This window comes from Podarcis filfolensis (genome assembly GCF_964270895.1).
Source record: "Podarcis filfolensis genome assembly, chromosome: 13".
Taxonomy (NCBI): Eukaryota; Metazoa; Chordata; class Lepidosauria; order Squamata; family Lacertidae; genus Podarcis; species Podarcis filfolensis.
Window position 1 is genome coordinate 30,524,148 of NC_139615.1, and position 23,142 is coordinate 30,547,289.

At 48.3% G+C, this 23,142-nt stretch overlaps 1 protein-coding gene across 2 annotated transcripts in view; it reads left to right on the top strand.

The window, feature by feature from the left end:
- KCNH4 (potassium voltage-gated channel subfamily H member 4) overlaps positions 1 to 23,142 on the top strand; it is a 49,816-nt gene that overhangs the window by 7,937 nt on the left and 18,737 nt on the right. For both annotated transcript variants that reach the window (XM_083582573.1, XM_083582574.1), the window contains exons 2-7: positions 4,432 to 4,665; positions 9,360 to 9,491; positions 11,805 to 11,932; positions 16,072 to 16,315; positions 18,946 to 19,103; positions 22,583 to 22,784. In XM_083582573.1, the coding sequence (XP_083438699.1) occupies positions 4,432 to 4,665; positions 9,360 to 9,491; positions 11,805 to 11,932; positions 16,072 to 16,315; positions 18,946 to 19,103; positions 22,583 to 22,784 (1,098 nt within the window). The remainder of the gene's footprint in view (positions 1 to 4,431; positions 4,666 to 9,359; positions 9,492 to 11,804; positions 11,933 to 16,071; positions 16,316 to 18,945; positions 19,104 to 22,582; positions 22,785 to 23,142) is intronic.

Here is a 23,142-nt window from a genome sequence, read left to right on the forward strand (position 1 = left end):
CATGTCCTTGTTTGGCTCCTGTTCATTCCAGTGCCGCTTGTGCAAGAATACTTTCTGGTGGATTAATCAACCACAGGTCATATATACCTGTTTCCTACTCTGTTGCCCTGAATTGTGTCCCATATCCACCCCTTGAGGATGCCACCTCATCTCGATTCAGATCACCTGGAGAGATTTGCTTCAGAGGCAATTTTCGCAGCATGGCCAGGATTGATCTGGAGGGAAGGGGACATTGGGACCTTATGCATCAGGGTTGGATTTCATAGCTCTTCCACGGTTCTTGGCCCTCTCTGAGGACACAGAGTTGGGCGCCATTTGAGGGGTAACACTTTGACCTTGCTGGATGGAAATCCGTAGCCCAAATGTCCAATTTGGCACCTTCTCCGCCGAGGGCCATCTGTCTGCCTTGGGGCCGTGCCAAGGAGCAAGGTGGCAACATCCTGATCAACACTCTGCAAAGCATCTAATCAAACAGGCAGGGAGAGCCGGTCGGAAGGCAGAATGTGCCGCCGCCTCAGTATCCTCCACCGGCAACCCCTTGCGCAAGGATCAGGAAAGCCATGCGGCAAAGGAAGCAAAAATAGATTGTGCCATGCAGGGGCTGATAAGCCTTCCTTTTTCAAGAGCACCCCAGGAAACACAGGCCTGTGGCAGTCTCAGGAAAATGTTACAGTTCTGGCAGCAGTGCAAAAAAATCCAAGGGTGTGGGTGACATCCCTCCACCCAGTTTTTATCTTTTACTAGGGATGCTTTTTATGGTCTCTCTTGCCCATCCTCAGCTGACTCAGCCGTGGCCCCCTCCCACAATTTGTCTCCCTCCACCTCACCCTCTTTATCCCCCAACTCTCCTGCGGTTCTCTCTTGGACATGGCTGTGTGTGTGTGTGTGTTCTGTGCATCTGCAATCATACCATATGGTTTGGTTTTGCTTCTTCAAAAAAGCAAGTTTCTAGCCCCTTTTGATGCCCAATAAACTATGCATCAAAACAAGTGAGCAGTGCCTGGTGAGTTCTTAGAAACGGAGAGGGTTGCAGCTGAGCAAAACTCCCATTTTCTGTAGGGAAGGTGCAGAAGGTTATTTGTATAATCTCCTGTTCCAGATGCAAACTATACGTTATTTAAAATAGATGCACATTTGCCTGACTAAGCGCGGCAGCTTCCCCTTTGGCAAATTTTGCCTCGCAGCCTTAACATTTAACCCTCATGTTCAGGGAGGGGGGGGGAGGGAAAGGATCTCTGCCAGAACTCCCCCCACCCCACATGTAATAACACGAGTTCACTCATTATCCCGATTTCTCTTCAAGGCTTTTGACAGGGATCAAGTCAGCTTAGGGCAGATCTCTTCCCACCATCAGCACCTCAGGGGACAGGTGTGTCTTTGGTCCTAGCGGTTGCTGAGTCTCTGGGAAGCAAAGTGCATCGTCAGCCTTCAGATCCAGAGTGATTTGTGTTAGGAGGAGGGGTGGGGAGGGAGCACGCACAGTGTCTGGTTTTCGAGATGGAACAGGGGATCGTCATGAAGGAGAACTTAAGGGTAGCTCTACCATGAGGTCCCCACCGTCACCAACAAATTGCATAATTCCCCAGGAGGGAATCTGCCAGGGGTGCAAGAGAACTTCCCATGCAATTGTGTTCCGTGGGTCAAATTTGCTACCCCTGAATAGTGTTGGAAGTCTTATTCTCTGCTCCACCTTTGCCTGTTTGTAGCACCACAGCTGCTAGAAATCAAAGTGACATTGCAACATCTCTGGTGAAATTTGCAACAGCGATGAAGATTGTTTCTAACAGGGCGAATGGCCGTTGCAATAAAACCATAGCCCTTCCTCTGTTGCAGCCTCCGTTTCAATTTTTTCGCTTGTAAGCTCTTTGCAGCACGGTGCTGTCCTCTTATATTTTGCAGTGTCCACCCTGCATACTGAGGACACTACGTCTAGGAATGGCAGCTTGGTGGCCTTTAGCAAAGACACCCCAACATTGTTTAGCAAAGATGGGATACCCAGGCAGTGGGTGGGGGTGGGGTATGCATGGCAATTGCAGTATTCCGATCAGAGCGCGGCAAATGCCGTTTTAATTTCCCACAATGCCTCTGGTGCAACACCCTCCCAAGGCATTGTGGGAAATTACAACAGCAGCCAATGGGCAGTGCTGAGAGTGCCTTTTAAAAAGAGGATCTAGGGTGGGTTTCAGCAGTGGGCCCCACAGGATGCTGGGGGTCCTGGCGGCTGCCCAAGGGTCCTGCATGCTGGTGCCAGGCCTGGAGCACAACACCACGAACAAGCAGAGATACCGAAGGCCCAAGGTAAACAAAGGAGATGTAGCCAGCGTTCAGAAGGTCCTCAGAGACAGAAGTGAGCGCACACACAAGCAAACCTCCCTAGACAAGGAGTTCCTTCCACTTGGTCGGTGGCATAACAACAACAGCCCTGATTCTCACCTTTGCAACAGGGAAACACAAAGCAGGAGAGTTTTTTGCCTTCTGCCTCTGATCTTCCTATGGAAAGAGGCCCACAGTGAAACTGCAGGGTTGGGCATCACGTCTAGCAATTTGGCACCTTGTCTAGTGTTGCAATGGGCTTTGACGGGTGTTCACAGGTTAGCTTGTACCTGTGTACAAGTTCTCTACCTTCATGAGGAAGGAGGCTTGTTTGCAAGTTGTGCTGAACACAGGCACAAACTGCCTGCGCACTTGTGCAGGTGTTTGTGGGAAAGTGGGATGTATAGCTCTGCTATTGGGTACACAGGCAGGACATGCATTGAACATCGAACACTGTATGTGACTAACTGTATGAGCATATAGCTCAGCTTTTTGTGTACCCATATACAGTGGTACCTCGGGTTACGAACTTACCGGTAATTTGTTCCGGAGGTCCGTTCTTAACCTGAAACCGTTCTTAACCTGAGGAACACTTTCACTAATGGGGTCTCCCGTTGCTGCCAAGCCTCATCCTGGGCAAAGTTTGCAACCCAAGGTACTACTTCTGGGTTAGCAGAGTTTGTAACCCGAAGCATTTGTAACCGGAGGTACCACTGTACTCAGTTTGTACGCCGAATGCAATGTGTGAACACACCTAAAGTCTGAAGGCAGTGCTTATTTTATTTTTAGAAAGAGAAGTCATGTATGGGAGCCCTGACATGTGCCCTGGAGAGATGTTCAGCTCTTTAATGTTAACATTGTGGGAAGCGGGTTGCAGTGGCTCAAAGGCGCTTTTCTCAATTATGTAATATTACTTCATATTGACTTGAGGACAGGCAATCATTCTTAAATAGGTTGACAGCGGTTTGAGAGAGGCTTCACTCTGTATGTGTGTACCAGGAATGGGGAAAATGTGGCCCTCCATATATTGTCAGGCTGTAATTCCCATCAGCCCCAACCAACATGGCCAACAGCCAGAGATGATAGGAGTTGTAATCCAAAACAACACCTGGAGGATCACAAGTTCTCCACCCCTAGTGCGTGCATGCGTGGGTACACACACACACACACACACACACACACACACACACACTTCTTTGATGGAACTGTCTCTTCTGGTCAGTCAGACAGGTCTTTCAGGCTTTGAAAAAGTACCAAAACCTGACAAACCTAAAGCAGGGTTTCCCAAACTTGGGTCTCCAGCTGTTTTTGGACTACAGTTCCCATCATCCCTGACCACTGGTCCTGCTAGCTAGGGATGATGGGAGTTGTAGTCCAAGAACAGCTGGAAACCCAAGTTTGGGAAGCCCACCTAAAGGCAAAAGTGGGAGAAGCATAGATTCCATAAACAGCAATCTCAAAGTTACCTTCAACCACCAGGGAATAAAAAGCCTATTGTCTGCCTCCAGCTTCTGCTACTTCAAAGAAGAGGCTTGGCCAATGATGGGGTGCTCAAGGGGCTTACTCAAAGGAAGAGAGCTTGGCTGCAGAATCAACCACATCTGCATGAAATCTTTGTCCTGGTTATACCACTGAAGGAGGCATTCCGTAAATCGGGCTTGCCCGTTCAGGCCAGCCTTCACCCAGCTGGTGTCTTCCAGTTGGACTAAATCTCCCATTGGCTCCAGCCAACATGACTGCCTGGTTGATGGGAGCTGTAGCCCACCAGCTGGAGGGCACCAGCTTGGCGAAGTCTGGAGGAGAGGGCTGTCAAGGGTTACTAGCCGTGATGGCTATGTTCTGCTTCCACAGCCAAAAGGCAGCAATGCTTCTGAAAACCAGTTGCTGGGAACCAACGGAGAGGACAGTCCTCTTGTGTTCGAATCCTGCTTGCATATGGTTGACTGCTGTGGGAAAAGGATGCTGGGATAGATGAGCCATTGGCCTGACCCAGCAGGCTCTTCTTAAGTCCTTAAGGCCGATTTAGGCTGTAAAATCAGCACCCAAATTCCTTCTCCCCTGCCCATCCGCCAATGCTGGCATGACAACTCAGGGTCTCTCTTCTCCACCCACTCACAGATAGCAACTTCCTGCTGGCCAACGCTCAGGTGCACCGCGGCTTCCCCATCGTCTACTGCTCTGACGGATTCTGCGACCTTACTGGCTTCGCCCGGACAGAAGTCATGCAGAAGAACTGCAGCTGCCGCTTCCTCTACGGCAGCGAGACCTGCGAAGCCGTCCTGCAGCGCATCGAGAAAGTGCTGGAGGGGAAGCAGGAGTACCAGGCCGAAGTCTGCTTTTACAAGAAGAGTGGTGAGTTTGGCGGAGCCCCCTGGGAGGACTCCCTTCCCCTCCCGGCATTGCAGGCTGTTTGTATGCTGCTGGGCCTAATTCAAGGTGCTAATTCATATTAGCAGCTTGGGAGCTAGTCATTTGCTGGAGCACCTCTAGCCATGTGAGCCAGGTTGGATCTGGTGTTTGGCCAGCAACTCGGGTGTGGAAAGCTTCCTTGCAGTCCTGTGGATGAATGGAAATGACTCCACAGGGACATGGAGCAGGATGTAGGGACCTCCCTGCTTTTCACCCTCCTGGAGTGTTTTTGCCTGGCTGCAATGTGTGCCCTGGGGCTCTGATTGTACCTCTTCCTTGCCTGGTTAGAGGATAGAGAGGGTTGTATGAGTGTGAAGAAACTAGAAAACCTGCTGTGCAAAGGGAAAAAGTACTTTTACTGCTCTGCTTAGTGAGCAGGAAGTTTAGTGAGCAGGAAGAGTCTGTGGCAGTGAGCAGTGCAGAATCAGAGGCTGGAGAGGAGCAGGGTCAAGAGGCAGCAATGAGTCAGGCTGGTGAAGAAACCAGGGGGGTCTCCTCCTGCTGCAACCAGTTCCACTCCCTCCTGGTCTCCCAAGATCAGAAGAGGTATGAAGAGGGAGGAGCAGAGACAGGCTTGTTGGCCTAGTCTCAGATTGCTTGGAAAGGACCCAGGGGAGGAAGAATCTTAGGGCACTGTGGGTATGCTTTATTGCTTTATTGGGGCAAGGTCTACTTGGAAGAGTTGCCGTGCTCACTAGGCCTGGCCTCCTGAGCTGCTTGTTTCTTTGAATACAGTGGTACCTTGGTTCTCAAATGCCTTGGTACTCAGACGCCTTGGTTCTCAAAAACTGGGTTCTTGACTGTGTGGAACCCAGTTTAGCTACTGATTGTGTGACTGCAGAAATGGATCAAAGCCCCCCATCCAAACAATAACTATCATCAGTGCAAATAAGAAAAACAATTAATTTTAATTTTTGTCATCTACAATACTGTCTTATTTATTTTATAGTACAGTACATTGATTATTAGGAGGGATGCGGGTGGCGCTGTGGTCTAAACCACAGAGCCTAGGGCTTGCAGATCAGAAGGTTGGCGGTTCGAATCCCTGCGATGGGATGAGCTCCTGTTGCTCAGTCCCTGCTCCTGCCAACCTAGCAGTTCGAAAGCACGTCAAAGTGCAAGTAGATAAATAGGTACCGCTCCGGCGGGAAGGTAAACAGCATTTCCGTGCGCTGCTCTGGTTCGCCAGAAGCGGCTTAGTCATGCTGGCCACATGATCCGGAAGCTGTACGCTGGCTCTCTCGGCCAATAAAGTAAGATGAGCGTGGCAACCCCACAGTCGTCCGCAACTGGACCTAACGGTCAGGGGTCCCTTTACCTTTACATTGATTGTTGCTTTCATTTTATGTATCAATGGTCTCGTTAGATAGTAGAATTCATGTTAAATTGCTGTTTTAGAGGTTGTTTTTAAAAGTCTGGAACGGATTAATCCGTTTTGCATTACTTTCTATGGGAAAGTGTGCCTTGGTTTTGGAACACTTTGGTTTTGGAATGCACTTCCGCAATGGATTAAGTTTGAGAACCAAGGTACCACTGTAAAGAGCAAAGTGCACTGACGCTGTGTGAGGCATTGCTGACCTGTTCCTGACAACTGCTCCTGATATCAGCTCTCTGGCCCTGCCCATCACTGGCCCATGGAACATTGTCCAAAAGGAAACATGGCCCCTGGTGTGAAAAATGCCCCCTGCCCTAGAGGCACAGGCTGCTTGGACACTGTCGGGATTTTGCTTTGTGGTTAGGACACTTCACATCCTGAACCACTGGTGACTCTGCTGAGGTTGCATCAGTGCTGGCTCCTTTTTTGATAGTGCTTGGTTGACGGCAATTGTTTTTTTTTTTTTTTTTGCTGTGGCCATAATGTATTGGGCCAGCTGTGGTCAGGCTTAAAAGAGTGTGAAATCTAAAAAAGCCAGAGTTGAGCTAAGCACAATTTAAGCTCAGGGTCTGAGGGTTGCTGGGCATCACTTGGTGGGGAAGAGTGCTTCATTCAGATCCTTCTCCCTGGCTTCCCATAGGCAGCTGATTGGTCCCTGTGAGAACAGGCTACTGGACTAGCTGGGTTTTTCTTAAGTTGTTAATTTATTTGTAGAATAGGCTGGTTTGTGTCATTTATACACATTGTAGAATTTGGGTTTCTTTGGTACAGATTGATGAAGTGCTGTTGGTGCACAGCGGACAATGCTGGGGTCCTGGGTTCTCTGGAGAGCCCAAGGGAAATAATGTGTCCAGAGAGACACTCGCTTCCTCAGTGAGGGGTGGGTGTCTCATAGCTCCAGGGTTCCATTGGCATTTTTCCCCTGGACATGGTTTAAGATGCTGGGCTGTTGTTGTTTTACGGCAACAAACACCTTAACACAGGTCCTGTTTCAGCGACCAAAGAGAAATGGGAAGGTTCTGCCCTGCTGCCAAAGCCTCATTTACTGGGGTTGTATGCCTGCTGTGGCAGCGGCTTCTGGTTTCCAGCGAGATCTTGTGGAACTCTCATGAGATCTTGCTGGAAGCCACTGCCACGCCTTCAATGTCAGTGCCAGAAGGGGGTTGAAGAGGCACATGTGGCAGCTCCAGGGAAGTGGCTTCTGGGTAGATGTGGCAAGAGCCTCACAAGATCTCATGAGAGCTCTGTGAGATCTTTCCAGGACCCAGAACCCACCACCATAGCTTCTTCTCTGGTGGTGCTGGCAGCAGGCGATTTGTTTGGGAGTTAGATCTTCCACTGTTGTGGATCATGCCACCAAAGCAGACTGTTTCATATCGCCTATTAAAACAGCTTGAGCTTGGCAAACTTCTGAAACTACCTCCACATTTAGCTCTTCCAAATCTTTCAGGTGCGAAGAGTGTGGTGCTTGTTCTAGATGCTACATTTGGAGTGCGTGGGGATATGGAGAGACGGAGAGTTGTTTTTTTATGGCAGCCCTTTTCTCTCTCTAAACCTGGGTTCTGTGAGGTTGTCAGCTGCCCGCCACCAGATAATAAATAACAGCTTTCTCAGCTGCTGAAGGCTAGCGGCTAGGCCATCACGTAACCTATCGCTTGCAGTGTTATGGCTAGACGTCAAATACCAATGGACAAATGGCAGCATACAAGAACCATACTTACATTCTAGAAAAGATGTGAGTCAAACTCACAAGGAAATATTAATATTATTATTACGTTTTACCTATATTTACTTAAGCAAATAAGGCTTAGCTGCCGCTGCATTTTAAAAAACAACAATGATCCTCCTAAAATAGCCCAAACAGAAGAAAAGAGAGGTCATTCTCAAGCAGCTGCCAAAGGATATATTTATAAAAATTAATCATCCAGCACATTTCAACAAATGTCCTCATCAGAGGAATATCAAAAAGTAAAACTAATGTAAGAACCATATCTCCAGGCTAGGAAAGATCTGAATAGTGCTGATGAAATGGGTATTATTAGTAGTTTCTTGTTTTATCCCTCTTGCGCTCTCATGGTTTCTTGTACAAATGCTATTCTAATCTGCTAGAATGGTGTTGCTGTTTGTACGCTGATCGTACAGCTTTTTGGCTATTGATATTTACTGTCGCTTCTTGGAAGCATTTGTTCAGATGTGTTGTGGCGCTCACTGATTCTCTTTCAACATCAGCTTGAGACTTGAGTGTTAACTTTTTAAAGCTGCTACTGCACCATATAGTCCATGGGTAGGCAAACTAAGGCCTGGGGGCTGAATCCGGCCCAATCACCTTCTCAATCCGGACTTCGGACAGTCCGGGAATCAGCATGTTTTTACATGAGTAGAATGTGTCCTTTTATTTAAAATGCATCTCTGGGTTATTTGTGGGGCCCACCTGGTGTTTTTACATGAGTAGAATGTGTGCTTTTATTTAAAATGCATCTCTGGGTTATTTGTGGGGCATAGGAATGCGTTCATTATTTTTTTCAAAATATAGTCCGGCCCCCCACAAGGTCTGAGGGACAGTGGACCAGCCGCCTGCTGAAAAAATTTGTTGACCCCTGATAGTCCCTCTCAAGCCCAGGCACCAGATGTGCAATTGCTACACCTTCCTCCTCAACCTCGTTTGGGTCAGATCATAGCAGCTGTGATCAAGCCAGTACAAGGGCATTTCTATAGGGTTGGTGTCCTTTTTTGTTTTAGAAAGCACATTTGAGCATGTGCAAATTATCTTCCTGTGCCCACTGCCAAGAAGGAAACAATTTATTCCCCCTTCCCCCCAAAAAACTTGCACAGAGTGCCTTTGAGCATGTGCAGGCTGCTTTTTCCTTGTAAGAAGAATCATCCCAAACGTAGAGCCATTCTAAGCTGATCATGGGCAGTTTAAGCATGAAGGCACGTTTGAAGGAAACCACCAGGAAGAAATTAATAGAATCATAGAATTGTAGAGCTGGAAGGGTCCCTGCAATGCGGGAATCTGCAGCTGTCCCATACAGGGATCGAACCTGCAACCTTGGCGTTCTCAGCACCACACTCTAACCAACTGAGCTATCCAGGCGAAATTCTATGGGGTTGGTTCTGGTTGAAGCTGCTGAAGCTTCAGATACCCCTGAGGAAGCAAGGGACGTGTTTGTGGGGATTGCAGAGATGAGCATGGCAGGGACTGCTGTCGTTCCTCCTCGGTGCAGATGGTGATGCTGCTCTGTCCCTTTTCTCCCTGGTGCAGGAACAGCCTTCTGGTGCCTGCTGGACATCGTACCTATCAAGAACGAGAAAGGCGAGGTGGTCCTTTTTCTCTTCTCCTTCAAGGACATCACCGAGAGCCATGGAAAGAGCCAGTCGAGTGAAAAGAAGGAGGGTGAGGCCTCGGTGGGGGAGGCAGGCTGGGCTCCAGAAACAGGGTCGCGAGACCCAGGATAGAGCAGATGAGTGGGGTGGCAGTGCTCCTTGGCAGAAGAACACACCGAGCGAGGGGTATGCCTTAAGAGAGCAGCCGTTGGCTCCAAGCTGGTTTGGGCATCTCCTTCCCCATTCTGCAAGGCTTCGTCTGGGATGTGTGCATGCATATATCCCTCTCAAAGGGAAAGGCATAGTATATGCTGGCATCAAGGCACAAGGGTGGCACTGTGGGTTAAACCACTGAGCCTAGGACTTGCCGATCAGAAGGTCGGCGGTTCGAATCCCCGTGACAGGGTGAGCTCCCGTTGCTCGGTCCCTGCTCCTGCCAACCTAGCAGTTTGAAAGCATGTCAAAGTGCAAGTAGATAAATAGGTACCACTCTGACGGGAAGGTAAATGGCGTTTCCGTGCACTGCTCTGGTTCGCCAGAAGTGGCTTAGTCATGCTGGCCACATGACCCGGAAGCTGTACGCCGGCTCCCTCGGCCAATAAAGCGAGATGAGCACCACAACCCCAGAGTCGGCCACGACTGGACCTAATGGTCAGGGGTCCCTTTACCTTTATGCCTGCACAGGAGATGCTCACCCCCTTTCAGCAAGAACCTGCGGCCTTCCCAGTATTGTTGGAACTCCAGCTGCCAGCAGTCTAGCTGCACGGTCCTTGGTGATGGGTGATGTGAGCTGCAGTCTCCGTCCTCGTTCCAGGTTCTGCCTCCGCTTTGAGAGGCAACTGTCACTGGGAATCGCAAGTGGGGAAAGAGTTGCTGTTCCGGTCAGGGTCCCCCAAGCATCCGATGGCTGGCCGTTGCTCAAACTGCTGCCGGAAAGAATTCCCATGAATGGGAGTAGGAACAGTGGCGTAGCGTGGGGGGTGCAGGGGGGGCCGGCCGCACCGGGCGCAACATCTGGGGTTAGGGCAAATCCACGGGTTAGGGGGCGCAAATCCATGGGTTAGGGGGCGCAAATTACTTGCCTTGCCCCGGGTGCTGACAACCCACGCTACGCCACTGAGTAGGAAGACCCTTTTGGAATGCTGCTTGAGGTTCCTGTGAGGTTTTCCTTCATCACTATTGGACTGAGAGCAAGCTGTAGAAGCGTTTGTTTGGATTAGCTGAGGAAGACTCCATGGGGTTAGAAGAGCAGCTGTTCTTAGATTAAGGTCATCACTATCCTTACATCCAGAGATGTTCCATCACTACAGAACAGGGCGGGTAATTCTTTGACCAAAATAGCTTCGGGAAAGATTTTTTTTAAAAAAATATTATCATTCTATTCAGACCATTTCGGTACCGCTTAATATGAAAACGTATTTCCAAACAATGTGCAGAAACAACAACAAATTTAGAAAAAGGGCACGATAAAACCATCCATACTGATATCAGTTCTTTCTTCTTGTAAACGCAGCTCCCTGCACAACAACTTTTGACCTCCACTCATTCATCCTGGCTCTCAGCCAGGGCCCAAGCAAACTCACAGATCACATGCACCCCCCCAAAAATAAAAGAATCTCACAGTGAAGAGGGTGTTCCTGGAACGTTCTCTATCACTCTAGGCTAGCTTTTAAGGTTGATGGAGCTTCTTCAGGTTGCCCATAGCTGCATCCTATTCAGGTGCATCCACACACCTGGTTCCAGGCTACTGAAGGTTTAGTTTGTTGAGTTTGGGGGGCAAAGGATGACAAACAGGACACCCCTCCATTCACAGGCCTTTGTCTGGCCTCTCCACACCTCTCCTCTTCCACCTGCTATACTGTGTCATCATGACAGGGCTCTGTGTCCCAAAAGAATGAGCTGGAGGTGATATCACATGCTGGCTCACTGCTTGTTGCATCTAGCATGCTGCAGGGTATTCAGAGTGACATAATCCGACTTTCTGTCATTAACAGCCTATTGGACGGAATCAGCCCACAAGGTTCCATCTAGCTCTTTTCCTATGGTTAGATACCTGCAGCCAACCTAGCACTTTGCTTTCGAAACTGCCTTGCTTATGAGTACCCTATAGCTGACAGGTTTGTCAACACTCCACAGAATCGCATCCATGGCTAGCAGAGTTTGCCCCAAAGAGGCAACTAACTGCCACTTTTGGTTCCCCCCCAACCACACATATGATTCTGAGGTCAGCATTTCAGCTTGGAGCCTGAGAAGCAGGAACAGGAAGGAAAGCCAAGGGGGATGGATACAGCATGGCAATGTCAGAATCCACATAAAACAAGGTGTTCCCTCTCTAAGATGGGAATTTTGAGCCTGACCTGTCCCCCTCTTTTTCTTCTTCCAGAAAAGCACCGCTGTAAGAAGGCAGGGAGCTCCCATCTGCGGGCAGCCAGGAAGCAAGGCCGCACAGCCTTGCACCACCTCGCCAGCCAATTCAGCAAGAAGGAACGGACAGAGATGAAGATCAACAGCGTAAAGATGATTTGCTTGTTTTGCCTTTTAAGGAGGGGGTGGTGGTGACTGGTTAATCCTTGCGGCCCTAACTATGCAACTGTCTGCATACTGACAGGCGTACACCTCTGTCCCTGCTCCCCACAAACACCTTATTCTGAGAGGCCATTGTTCCGTTCTGAACAAGGGACCTCTTAAGGATGGGTGTGCACAGAAAAGACTGAGACCACAACGCTATACGTTTAAAGCACTATGTTGCTTCCCCCAGAGAATTATGGGAGCTGTACTTTGCTAAGGGTGCTGAGAGTTTCTTAGGAGACCCCCCCCCATTCTCCTCACAGGGCAACCATTCCTAGAGTTCCCTGGGAAGACGGACTGACTGCTAAACTACTCTGGAAATTGTAACTCTGGGAAGGGAATAGCTTTCCCCCTCTCCATGTTCTCCTCACAACAACCCTGTGAGGTAGGTTAGGCTGAGAGGCAGTGCCTGGCCCAAGGTCATCCAGTGAGCTTCACAGCTGAGTGGGAACTTGAACTCTGGTCTCCCAGACCCTAGCCTGACACTCTAACCTCTACACCATGGTGTACTCTATAGTGCAAGGCTGCCCCTCCAGGCAATGGTGCAGTTGCGTTGAGAAAGCATTGCACAATAGCCACTGTTATTATTGCGTTGATTGCAATAGTGCACTCTCACGAAAAACACCATTCTGGAGGGGCCCTTAGAAGCTTAAAAAAAATATCCTGTGGATTAACTGGTGGTGTTGTGGGGTCATTCACGTGCTCTCTCGTAGCAGAGCGAAAAACCCCAGAGATGTGCAGCCCACAGATATGATTTTGGGCAGCCGCCAGTGGCTTGCAGTGTTAATAGCATTAAGCCCATCACTTTGAAGGCCATTAATGCCTTTGCTGAGGGTCACCCTGCGAGGCAGCCCTGCGATTTCTCCCAGCAGTGAGTGCAACCCAACAGGCGCGTGTCCTCAAGACTCAGAGCAGCCAAGAGCAGCCCAGGCAGAGCAAAACGAGGCAAGGACTGCACACCGCCTGATTTGGGGCCTTGTGGAGTTTTGTTAGAGATTCCAACTAAACATCAGGAAGAACTTTCTGGCAGTAAGAGCTGTTCCACAGCAGAACAGACTCCCACGATTAGGGGTGCACTCTCCTTCCTTGGAGGTTTTTAAGCAGAGGTTGTATGGCCACCTGCCATGGATACTTTAGCTGAAATCCCTGCATTGCAGGGGGTTGGACTAGATTATGGTTACCAGATTTTTTTCAGTGAATCCGGGGACACTTTTTTTTTTGAAGCTGAGTAGCAACAGGGAGTCGGTAGTGGGGATGGTGAGGCAAAAGACCCTGGGCCCAAGCACACATGCATATTGTATAAAGGTGCAAAGCCCTTCTTTCACATCCTGTGAAACATAAATGTGCACAGTTTTTTAAAAACTGGGCAACGGTGTGTCACCTGCCCATGATTCTCAAGCCTTCCCTGATCTCCTGCCCCCTTCCCCCTTTGTATTGACAGATCAGGGGAGGCTCGGGAGTCGCGGGTGGGCGGCCGTTGCCTAGGAGGGGTGCAAGGCGTGTGGTTTCTCTGCCAGGCAAGGTGCAAAGCCCTTCTTTTGCACCCTGTGAAACATAAATGTGCAGAGTTTTTAAAAAACTGGGCAACGGCAGCCTGTCCGTGACTCCTGAGCCTCCCCAATCAGCCAAAACAAAGGGGGAAGGGGGCAGGAGAACGGGGAAGGCTTGGGAGTCATGGGTGGGCAGTGTGCCGTTGCCCAGTTTTTAAAAAACTCTGTGCATTTATGTTTCACATTTTTGCCTATGTCACTGGCCACTGCTGCCATCCAAGCTATTTCTGTACCATAGCAGTTGGGTAATCTGTGGCCCTCCAAAAATTGTTGGACTCCCAACTTCCGCCCCCTCACCTAGCAACCCCTGGAAGGCCACAGTTTCCCCACCCCTGAGACGAAGAGAAAGAGCTCTAGGCATGCTCAGAGATGCTCTGTTCTGCAGTGTAAAACCACAAGGTCTAGGACAAAGTCTCGTTAAGATGAAGGGTAACAGGTGGAACCCGATCTTGAGACTCAACATAGATTCCTTGTTTCATAGCAGGGAGAGAGTGAGTGTGAACCCACATCTCTTGGGTCACTTACTTGGTGGACCGAGGACTAAGGCTAGGGTCTGATGTCTTTATTGCCGGGTTGCAAAAGGCAAAGAGAGAATTGGCTTGTTTTATTACTGCTGCTTTTGGTGCTGCCTAATCCATTGTTACACTGGGGTGCAGTAAGGCAGTAGTTGCTGTGCATTCTACGTAAGGTTTTGCAAACACCTTACATGGAAAGCACATTCTTACCACCAGTTCATCCCGCAACAGAACTACAGTTCCCAGTACTGGGGGGGGACACTATATTTTAAATGTACGGCATCTGCTCAGTATTAGTCTATTTCAAGACTTTTTCTTTTGTTGCATAAGCAGCGCAGGCAATGGTCTTCTGCTTTGGGGAGAGAAGCCAGTTTGATTTGTGGCTTGTTCTGATTTTGAAACCAGTTGTTGGGTTTTTAAGCTCGTTCCTAGATTATTTATGTGAGAGCTGTTTGCTTGATTTTGCTGCAGGACTTGGTGAAGTTTGTTACCTGTGTATATTGGGGGTGGTGTAGGGTGGGGGGGTTGGCAGTAGCTGCAAAAGCCAACCCTATTGAGAGCCCACCCCTTACCAGCCAAGACCTCTGTTCTTTTCCTCTGATGCTCTATATGCCTTGACAGCTGTTCCCCATGCCCCCTCCTGCCAATGACCCAACGCCAGTGCAGATTAAAGGGCTTTGCTCTGTTTGAGGGAAGGAGGGTGGTAGTGGTTGGGGGCTGGCGGTCTGCAGGGGAGACAGTGTTGAACAGCAGCCACAGCAGCTGCTCTTGCAAACCATACAATCCAAATACAGGCTGGGTCAAAACAAACCCCTTCCCTGCCACGAGCAAATCCAGAGACTTTACTTAACACAAAGCTGATAATGGTTGCCAGGCCTTGCAGGAGTCTGGCTTCCTATTCCTCATCCACACTTGGGATGGAGTGTGTGTGTGTCCATCCTAAGGAGCTTTTTTGTGTGTGTTAGGGGGAATATGCCTACAAACAAAGTGATCCCAAAAGGATCACAGAGGATTATCCCAATGGGTAAAGACAGTGCAAAGTACTGTATAGGGGAAAGGCACAAATCCCCCTGCCTTCTGATTTCCAGAACTGGCTACTATTTGGAAAGCAAAGCAGTAAGAGAAGACAGAATCTTGCACAATACAGTCGTACCTTGGAAGTCAAACGGAATCCGTTCCGGAAGAAAGTTCAACTTCCAAAATGTTCAGAAACCCAACTGAGGCTTCTCATTGGCTGCAGGAAGCTCCTGCAGCCAATCAGAAGCTGCGGAAGCACTGTCAGACATTCAGCTTCCAAATAACATTTGCTAACTGGAATACTCACTTCCGGGTTTGCAGTGTTCGGGAGCCAAAACGTTCTAGTACCCAGATGTCTGGAATCCAAGGTATGACTGTAGCTTGCAATCTGCACTACTGGCATTCTTTTGGCGTTCCTCAAGGCTTCTCCGTGTCTCTCTGACGCAGGCATGGATCAGTGGTGGGTCCTGACCCACAAGCCCCAACTGAGGGTGGGAACCCATCATCACTTTCGTCTTTTGCCTCAAGGTTGCAGGGTTGTTGTTGTTGTTTTAAGAGGAGGAAGATTGTTGGGAGGGAACACACAGAGGAGGAGGAGAAAGATGTATATGGTTGTGAATTTGGTGCTGGTGATAATATGGATCCCCTATTCCAAGTTGGGATTAAAGGTAGGCCCCGAGTTTCCAAACCACATACATAAATTCCGCCTCACTTCCCACAGCTATTTAGCTGATCAGAATTTCCAGGATAACTAAATGAAGCCTCCACGTGCAGAGGCAGTGTATCAGCCATCGTCCAACCTGCAGGGCTCACGGCCTCAATGAGTTGCACTGATTCTGGAGCCCATGCCCACTACTAGCACGCAGCCCCCAAAGGGATGCCTGCAAGGGGAATCTGAAACCTTGGGTGACCAAGGTCTTGTCATCCCCCGCCCCCCGTGGTGCCAAGGTCTATGGTGCTGGGTGCTCAAAAGGGGTTTCTTGTTTCCTGTGCCCTCCAGAACGTCTTTGAGAACAAGCCCTCCGTGCCAGAGTACAAAGTGGCCTCGGTGCAGAAATCGCGCTTCATCCTCCTCCACTACAGCATCTTTAAGGCCCTGTGGGACTGGCTCATCCTCCTGGCCACTTTCTATGTGGCTGTGACCGTTCCGTACAACGTCTGCTTCACCGACACGGAGGATAGCTTGGCGGCCGCCCGCAGCACCATCGTCAGCGACATCGTTGTCGAGATGCTCTTCATCGTTGGTGAGGACTGCAAAGCTGTGCTTTACCCGGGTGCCATTGGGTTGGGGCTGCTGCTGGTGGGCAATAGGGGCTATCTAGCTCGGGTGAAACCTACACAGGGATGTGAAGTGGGTGTCAAACAACACTGCAGTGGAGGTGCCCTTCATTGCAGTCTCTGTTAGCAACACTGCCTAAGGCAGTGCATACACACCATACATTTAACACACCCACCCTGAATCCTGGGAACTGTAGTTTGCTACAGGTGCTGGGCATTGTAGCTCTGTGAGAGGTAAACTACAGTTCCCAGGATTCTCGGGGGGGGGGGAGGTTTCAAATGTAAGATGTGTGCGCAGTCTAGGGCTATACAATAAACGCAATCTTTTCACCATTGACGGTATTGAGGCTTTAACATCCATCCTGATTAAGAGTTCTGTTGAACGCAAAAGCTTGCCTGCTGTTTTCTGACATTTTGGTTGGTCTAAGAAAGGGACTCTGGGAATTTTCTACATGACAGTTTTTGGTTTATTATGATTACAATTATTATCCATAGGTTATATATATTTCTGTCTGAGCCATTTTACCCACACGGCAACACTGTGAGGTAGGTTAGGCCTAGAGACAGTGTCTAGCCCAAGGTCACTTAGTGAACCTCATGGCTGAGTGAGGATTTGAACTGTGGTCTCCCAGGTTTTATCCCAGTGCACTAACCACTGCACCACACTTCCACTTGTTCTGTGCCTAGAAAACATGAGTCTGAGCAGTTTTCCACTTGACCTGCACTTTCTAGGCATGTGTCCGAGTGGTTTTCCCCTTGCCTCACTTTTGTCCCCCGGGGAAAACTCACTCTTTAAGTGCTAAATTCCGAATTGCTCTAATTGAGCGTCAAAAAGCGGTTTTCCCTTGGGGAAAGCATCAGAACAAGTGTGGATAAGTCCCGGGCCTCAACTCTTTGCCATGCATGCTAGCACAACGTACCTCTTCCTCCATTTAACTGATTTGGAGGGTTTCACTCTGAGAAAAGCTTATTAATTTGGCATGCAGAGAATGCCCAGATTATGACGTCATTGACGCTGCTGTGAAATAAAGTGCTGGTGCTTTGTCCCTGCTCCCCTAAACTACCACAGGTGTCAAAGTTCATGTAACAAATATGATGCAGAATAAAGAAAATGCTTAATTTTCAACGACCCTCAATTGTTATTAAATTATGGCATGTTTCCTCTTCCGTTTACAACAATTACAAGGCAATTACTGTCATGTCTGTTCAGAAGTGATTCCCCACTGGATTAAATGGAGCTCACTCCATTTATAGCCAGGATTGGGAACATGTGGCCTTCCAGATATTGCTGGACTACAATTCCTATTATTACTCCTATAACTATAACTATTACTACTACTACTACTACTACTAGTAGTAGTAGTAGTATTACTATTATTTCTATACCACCCTTCATCCGAAGTTGACAAGGCAATTTACAATATAAACACAAAAATACATACCACCAGCAGCAGCTGAATCAGCTGAACAAATCCTCTTGCCTACTAATATCCTTTTTGCAACTTCCAAGTTGTCAAAGAACAGCCCTGACCATTGGTTATTCTGGATGGGGATTCTGAGAACATCCAAAGGAGTTCCCTGGGGTGTGGGGGTTGCAGTAGACTTGCCTTCGAGGTGTTAGATGAGATGCCACATAACTACATGGGTTTAATGAGGGGATAGGTAAGGAACAGCAGCCTCCTTACAGCTTTTCATTGGCTCCATATCAGCAGCATAACACAGTAGAATACATTCAGCTATACTGGATACTGGTGGGCAGGCAAGGAGAAAATTGGGACCGTGCCACTCTTAGATTTCTACTAATCACACCTGGTACATGCCTGGCTTCCCCCAGTGAATTCTGGGAATCATAGTTCGTGGCGCTACTGCAAACACTGTGTTAGAGAATCTCAGGCACCTTCACAAATCTGCAAGTTTCCAAAGTGACCTGATGGGGAGAGATAGAGGGTGACTCAAAATGGATTTCGATGTGCAGCAGAATTGATATTTCGATGTGTCCTCAGGTATTATTAATTGTGATTAATAGATGGTGGGGAAGTGCCAGCCCTCCAGAGGTTGCTGAACTACAATTCCCATCATCCCTTGGCCATTGACCATGGTGGCTGAGGCTGATGGGAGTTGTAGTTCATCAGAATCTAGAGGGTTCCCCACACCTGTACTAGATGCTAGGGAGACGAAACTCTGGAGGACTATCTTCAGCTTGCTGCCCTGCTTGTGAACTTCCTTTGGAGGCAGAGCCTGGGGTTATATGGCCCTTTCGCTTGATGCAGGACAGGTGTGGGGAACCTTTTGCCTGCCAGATGTTCCTGAACTACAACTCCCACCAGCCAATGGCCAGGGATGATGGGAGTTGTAGTTCAGGAACATCTGGCAGGCAAAAGGTTCCCTACACCTGAACTAGGAAGAGATCTAGGTATGCCTTTGTGTTGTTGTTGTTGTTAAGGTATGACGTTGTGCTTGCATGCTTGGTTTGATATAAGGCTTCCACATGTCTCTCTTCATGTGGAAGACGTGGCCTTGTCACTGCCTGGGTTGGGGGACGTGACCAGGAGCACACATTTGGTTTGTGAACTTACTGCCCCTTTTTTTCTGATAGACATTATTCTGAACTTCCGCACCACGTACGTCAGCCAGTCGGGCCAGGTGGTCTATGACACCCGTTCAATCTGCCTCCACTATGTGGCGACTTGGTTCTTTGTGGACTTGATTGCAGCCTTGCCCTTTGACCTCCTCTATGCCTTCAACGTCCCTGTGGTGAGTCTGCCTTTCAATCTGCCCCTCTGAATCAGCAAGAGGTGAATGCTGAGAAGGGCCTCGGGCCTTTTCGGCTAGAATTGCTGAGCAGCCTCTTTCTAAAAAGAGAGGTCTGCCTGGAGGTGCTGCCCTCTGAACTGCCTGATCTGAAGCAGGTCCCTTCTGCTCTTGCAAGGAGGAATGTGCTCATTACAAGAAGTGATTTGCACATGATGAAGCACCACAGAAATGATAAGCAGCTTCGAGAAATGCCCCACGCAACATCACCCATAATGGGTGCAAGGTGACTTGGCCACCGAGTGGTGACAGAAGATAATTTTGCACGTCCTCAGGGGCACAGTTATTACAATAACAATGGTAAAAACATAATTTTTATAGCACTTTATTATCTCAACAGATCTCACAGTGAGTTTATAGGGTAGGTCAGTATTATTTTCATAAGTATTACCTGCAAAAATAAATAGCGGCAATATAGAGTGCTCCTTTTCAGGGCTCCAACCAGTCAGTCATGCCTTCTGAAAGATATGCCATTCCTTTTCCCTTCACCACTGACTTTCTACACACACACACACACACACACACACACACACACACGTGTTAGTAGCTGATTTCAGAGGGGCTCCAAATTTTGTTTTTAAATCAACTAAATCAGGGGTGTAGAAGAGCCCATAGCACTCCACATGTTGCACTTTAGTTCCCATCATTCCTGACCACTGGCCTTGCAGGCTGGGGCTGATGGGAGTTGGAGTCCAGCACCACCTTGAGCGCTACAGGCTCTCCATCTCTGAACTAAATGAAGCCTGTTCTCTCTGCCCTGCTGCAAGGTTTCTCCTGTAGCTAATCCCACACCCTGCCTCTGCTGCTTCTTGCTATTGGATGCACCTTTATTTCTTAGCCTCGGTTTCCCGGGGGGCTCATTAAGCAGCTTGACGAAGTGTCTCGTGCTAACATGATACCTTCGACTAATGAGGAAGCTTATGCAGTTGCTAGCCAGCCATTGCTTTCTCCTGGCAGCGTGCTGAGCAAATGGAGGTCACTAGGTTTGAACTCCTTGCTTCCTAATTTAATCTTGTCAGATTCCACCTGCTTTTCAAAGTAACAGCAACTTCACCTCAGTCCTGCAACAGTGGGAGTTTGAACCAAGACCTCCAGAGACCTGGCAAACGGCAACTCCTCCATTCTCAGAACTGTAATGACCAGCTTCTGAAATAAGAACTAACTGCAGAACCCAAGGCTGTGTGCACACGATACCTTTAAAGCACATTTGAATCACATTCTTTCCCTCAAAGAATTCTGGGCACCTTAGTCTACCCTCACAGAGTTACAATTCCCAGAAACCCTTAACAAACTACAGTGCCCAGAATTCTTTGAGGGATCGAATATGCTTTGAATGTGCTTTAAAGTCATAGTATGTGTACACAGCCTTAGCCTGCTGTGAAGTCACAAAATCTAAATTCTGGAAGTACAATGGGGGCTGGCTGTGGCTACTCAGTTGTGATGGGGATCCACTCTGCATGTGCACAGAGGAACTTTGTCTTGGTACAACCATTCTTCATGTGGTTTAAGCTCTCGGAAATTTGCACAATTTGGGGGTGAGATGAGGTGAAGGGCATCTTTCTCAGGCCCCTCCTGTAAGCCCCAGTTACCTTAATCTTTGTTCTCAAGCTCCAATCACAGCCATAGCTCAATGGCAGAATAAGATTTCAGATTTAATGCCCACTACCAGCACCTCTTAATTTAAAGGACTAAGAAGAATAAGACTAGGGAAAGACGCTTGTTGTGGGTGTTGGGAAAGAATCCATCTGCGGACTATGATTTATTTGCTTATTCCACTTATAGCCCCCCAAGGAAAAATACCTTTCTTCCCTACCCATTTATCCTCATCTCAGCCCTATGATGTAAGCCAGGCTGAGTTGTAGCAATTGGCCCATGATCACGCATTCAGCTTCAGGTCTAAATGCATGGTATGTTAATGCTGTGATGAGCAATCACATTGCAGGCTTTCTAAAATAAAATATCGGGTACGGGGAGTGGGATAGTCAATGTCACTGCAGTACAAGAGCCAGTTGAATTCTTTCTTCCCCACCTAGCCATAATCATCCGGGGGGTGGGGGGTGGGCGAGGAGGAAGTACTGCAGAAATCAGTATTGGCACCAATGGGAGTCCTCCCCTCCTAATACTAATTTCCATTGGAGTGGTGTGATGCTTGCCAAGATCATAGCTGGGGAGGAAAGACTTAAACCTCCCTCCCCTGTGTGCTGTGCTGTTGATGACTACCCCCACCTCCAGCCACTTGCCTTGCCTGTCTGTCTGTCTGTCTGTCTATCTATCTATCTATCTATCTATCTATCTATCTATCTATCTATCTAACCATGTTGTTACTATGAAGTACAATTAAGCCCTGAGAGGGGATCTGAACCTAGGTCTCTGCAGTTCTAGTCTGACACTGTTACCCACACTTGCCCACACAAGAATTGCCCAATGCAGGAATAATCTGATAAACAGTGGAAAATTGGGTTCCACTCAGGGTCACAGATGATTTGTTTTGGTGTTCTTAGGTGGGTGGATCAATCGTCACTTTCTGCTACTCCCCTTTCCACACCCACTGCTTCCTCAATGCTCTCGGGTTCCCCCCCCCCCCCCAGCCATGCTCGTAATTATTTGTGGTGCACTCCTAAACGGAGTGTGGCTTTTTATATTCCTTTCGATCCCTCATATTTGCAACACACACACACACATACACACACACACTGCCCCAGAAAACTGCATGTTAAAAATTGCATGCTGAAATTTTGCAGTTGCCTGAGTGTGTGCATTTGCACACTTCTTGGATGGGATTTAAAAACGAAAAGAAAAAGACAAGGTTCCTGTGAAGCTGAGTGCATGCCCTGTTAGTACATAGTTGGCCTAATAGGATAAACAAATTAGAAGGCAAAGACAAACACAAAAGGGAGCACCTGGTATAATCAGCAGGAAAGATCAAACTTGCTCCTTTTATTACAAATCCAGATTCCTTCCAGTTGTGGACTACTCCATTGGATAAGTTACCATTCTTGCTTAATAGTCTAACAGACAAAAAGCAAGGTTTTATTTAGTTAGTAGCTAAGTTTATATCCCACCCTTGCTCCCAAAGGAGCCCTGTGTGGCAAACATAGCAGTGGCCAAACAATACAATTAAAAATAAAATATATTTTAAACAATTAAATACATCTAAAAGCACGTAAAACCATCTCAAACTAATTATTTCAAGGGTGTCATGGACAGTATCTTTCAGTCATCAAATGCCTGGGTACACAGGGATGTTTTTTAATTCCTCCTGAAAGTTAATAGTGAGGGAAGGAGATGCACCTCACCAGGGAGAGCATTCTGTTAACAGGGAGCCACCACAGAGAAGGCCCCGTCACAAGTCAATGCCAACCGGGGAGCATGTAATGTCCATGACCCACTCTGATTTATTTTTCTCCCTTCTCCTTCCCCAGACCTATCTAGTGCACCTGCTGAAGACAGTGCGCCTCCTGCGCCTGCTCCGTCTCCTCCAAAAGTTGGACCGCTATTCTCAGTACAGTGCTATGGTCCTGACTTTGCTCATGTCCATGTTCGCCCTCCTGGCCCATTGGATGGCCTGCATCTGGTATGTCATTGGCCGGCAGGAGAGCAACGATCCAGTGACCTGGGACATTGGTGAGCTTATGGAACGACTGGGCAGCCCTCCTCATGGAAACCCTGAGTGTGTGGCTCCGAGTGGCGCTACATGCGTCTCCTTGTGGGAACCCATAGCAAGGTTGCTGTGCATCCTGGGAAAGGAGTGGGCACTGAGCAACAGGGCTTAAACAAACACACTTTCTTTTCTACTCCTTGGGCAACCTTTCAAGAAGAAGAAAATAACATAGATCTGCATGTTTACAGCATGGTTCAGTTTGACCCAGCAGAAAGCTGATGTTGGAAGGGACAGAAGGGCTAGTGTCTGTAACACCACCAACACCTCCTCTTCCCCCAATCTCTGGAGCAGTTTTCTAACTTTTAAGCAAATGTTTACATT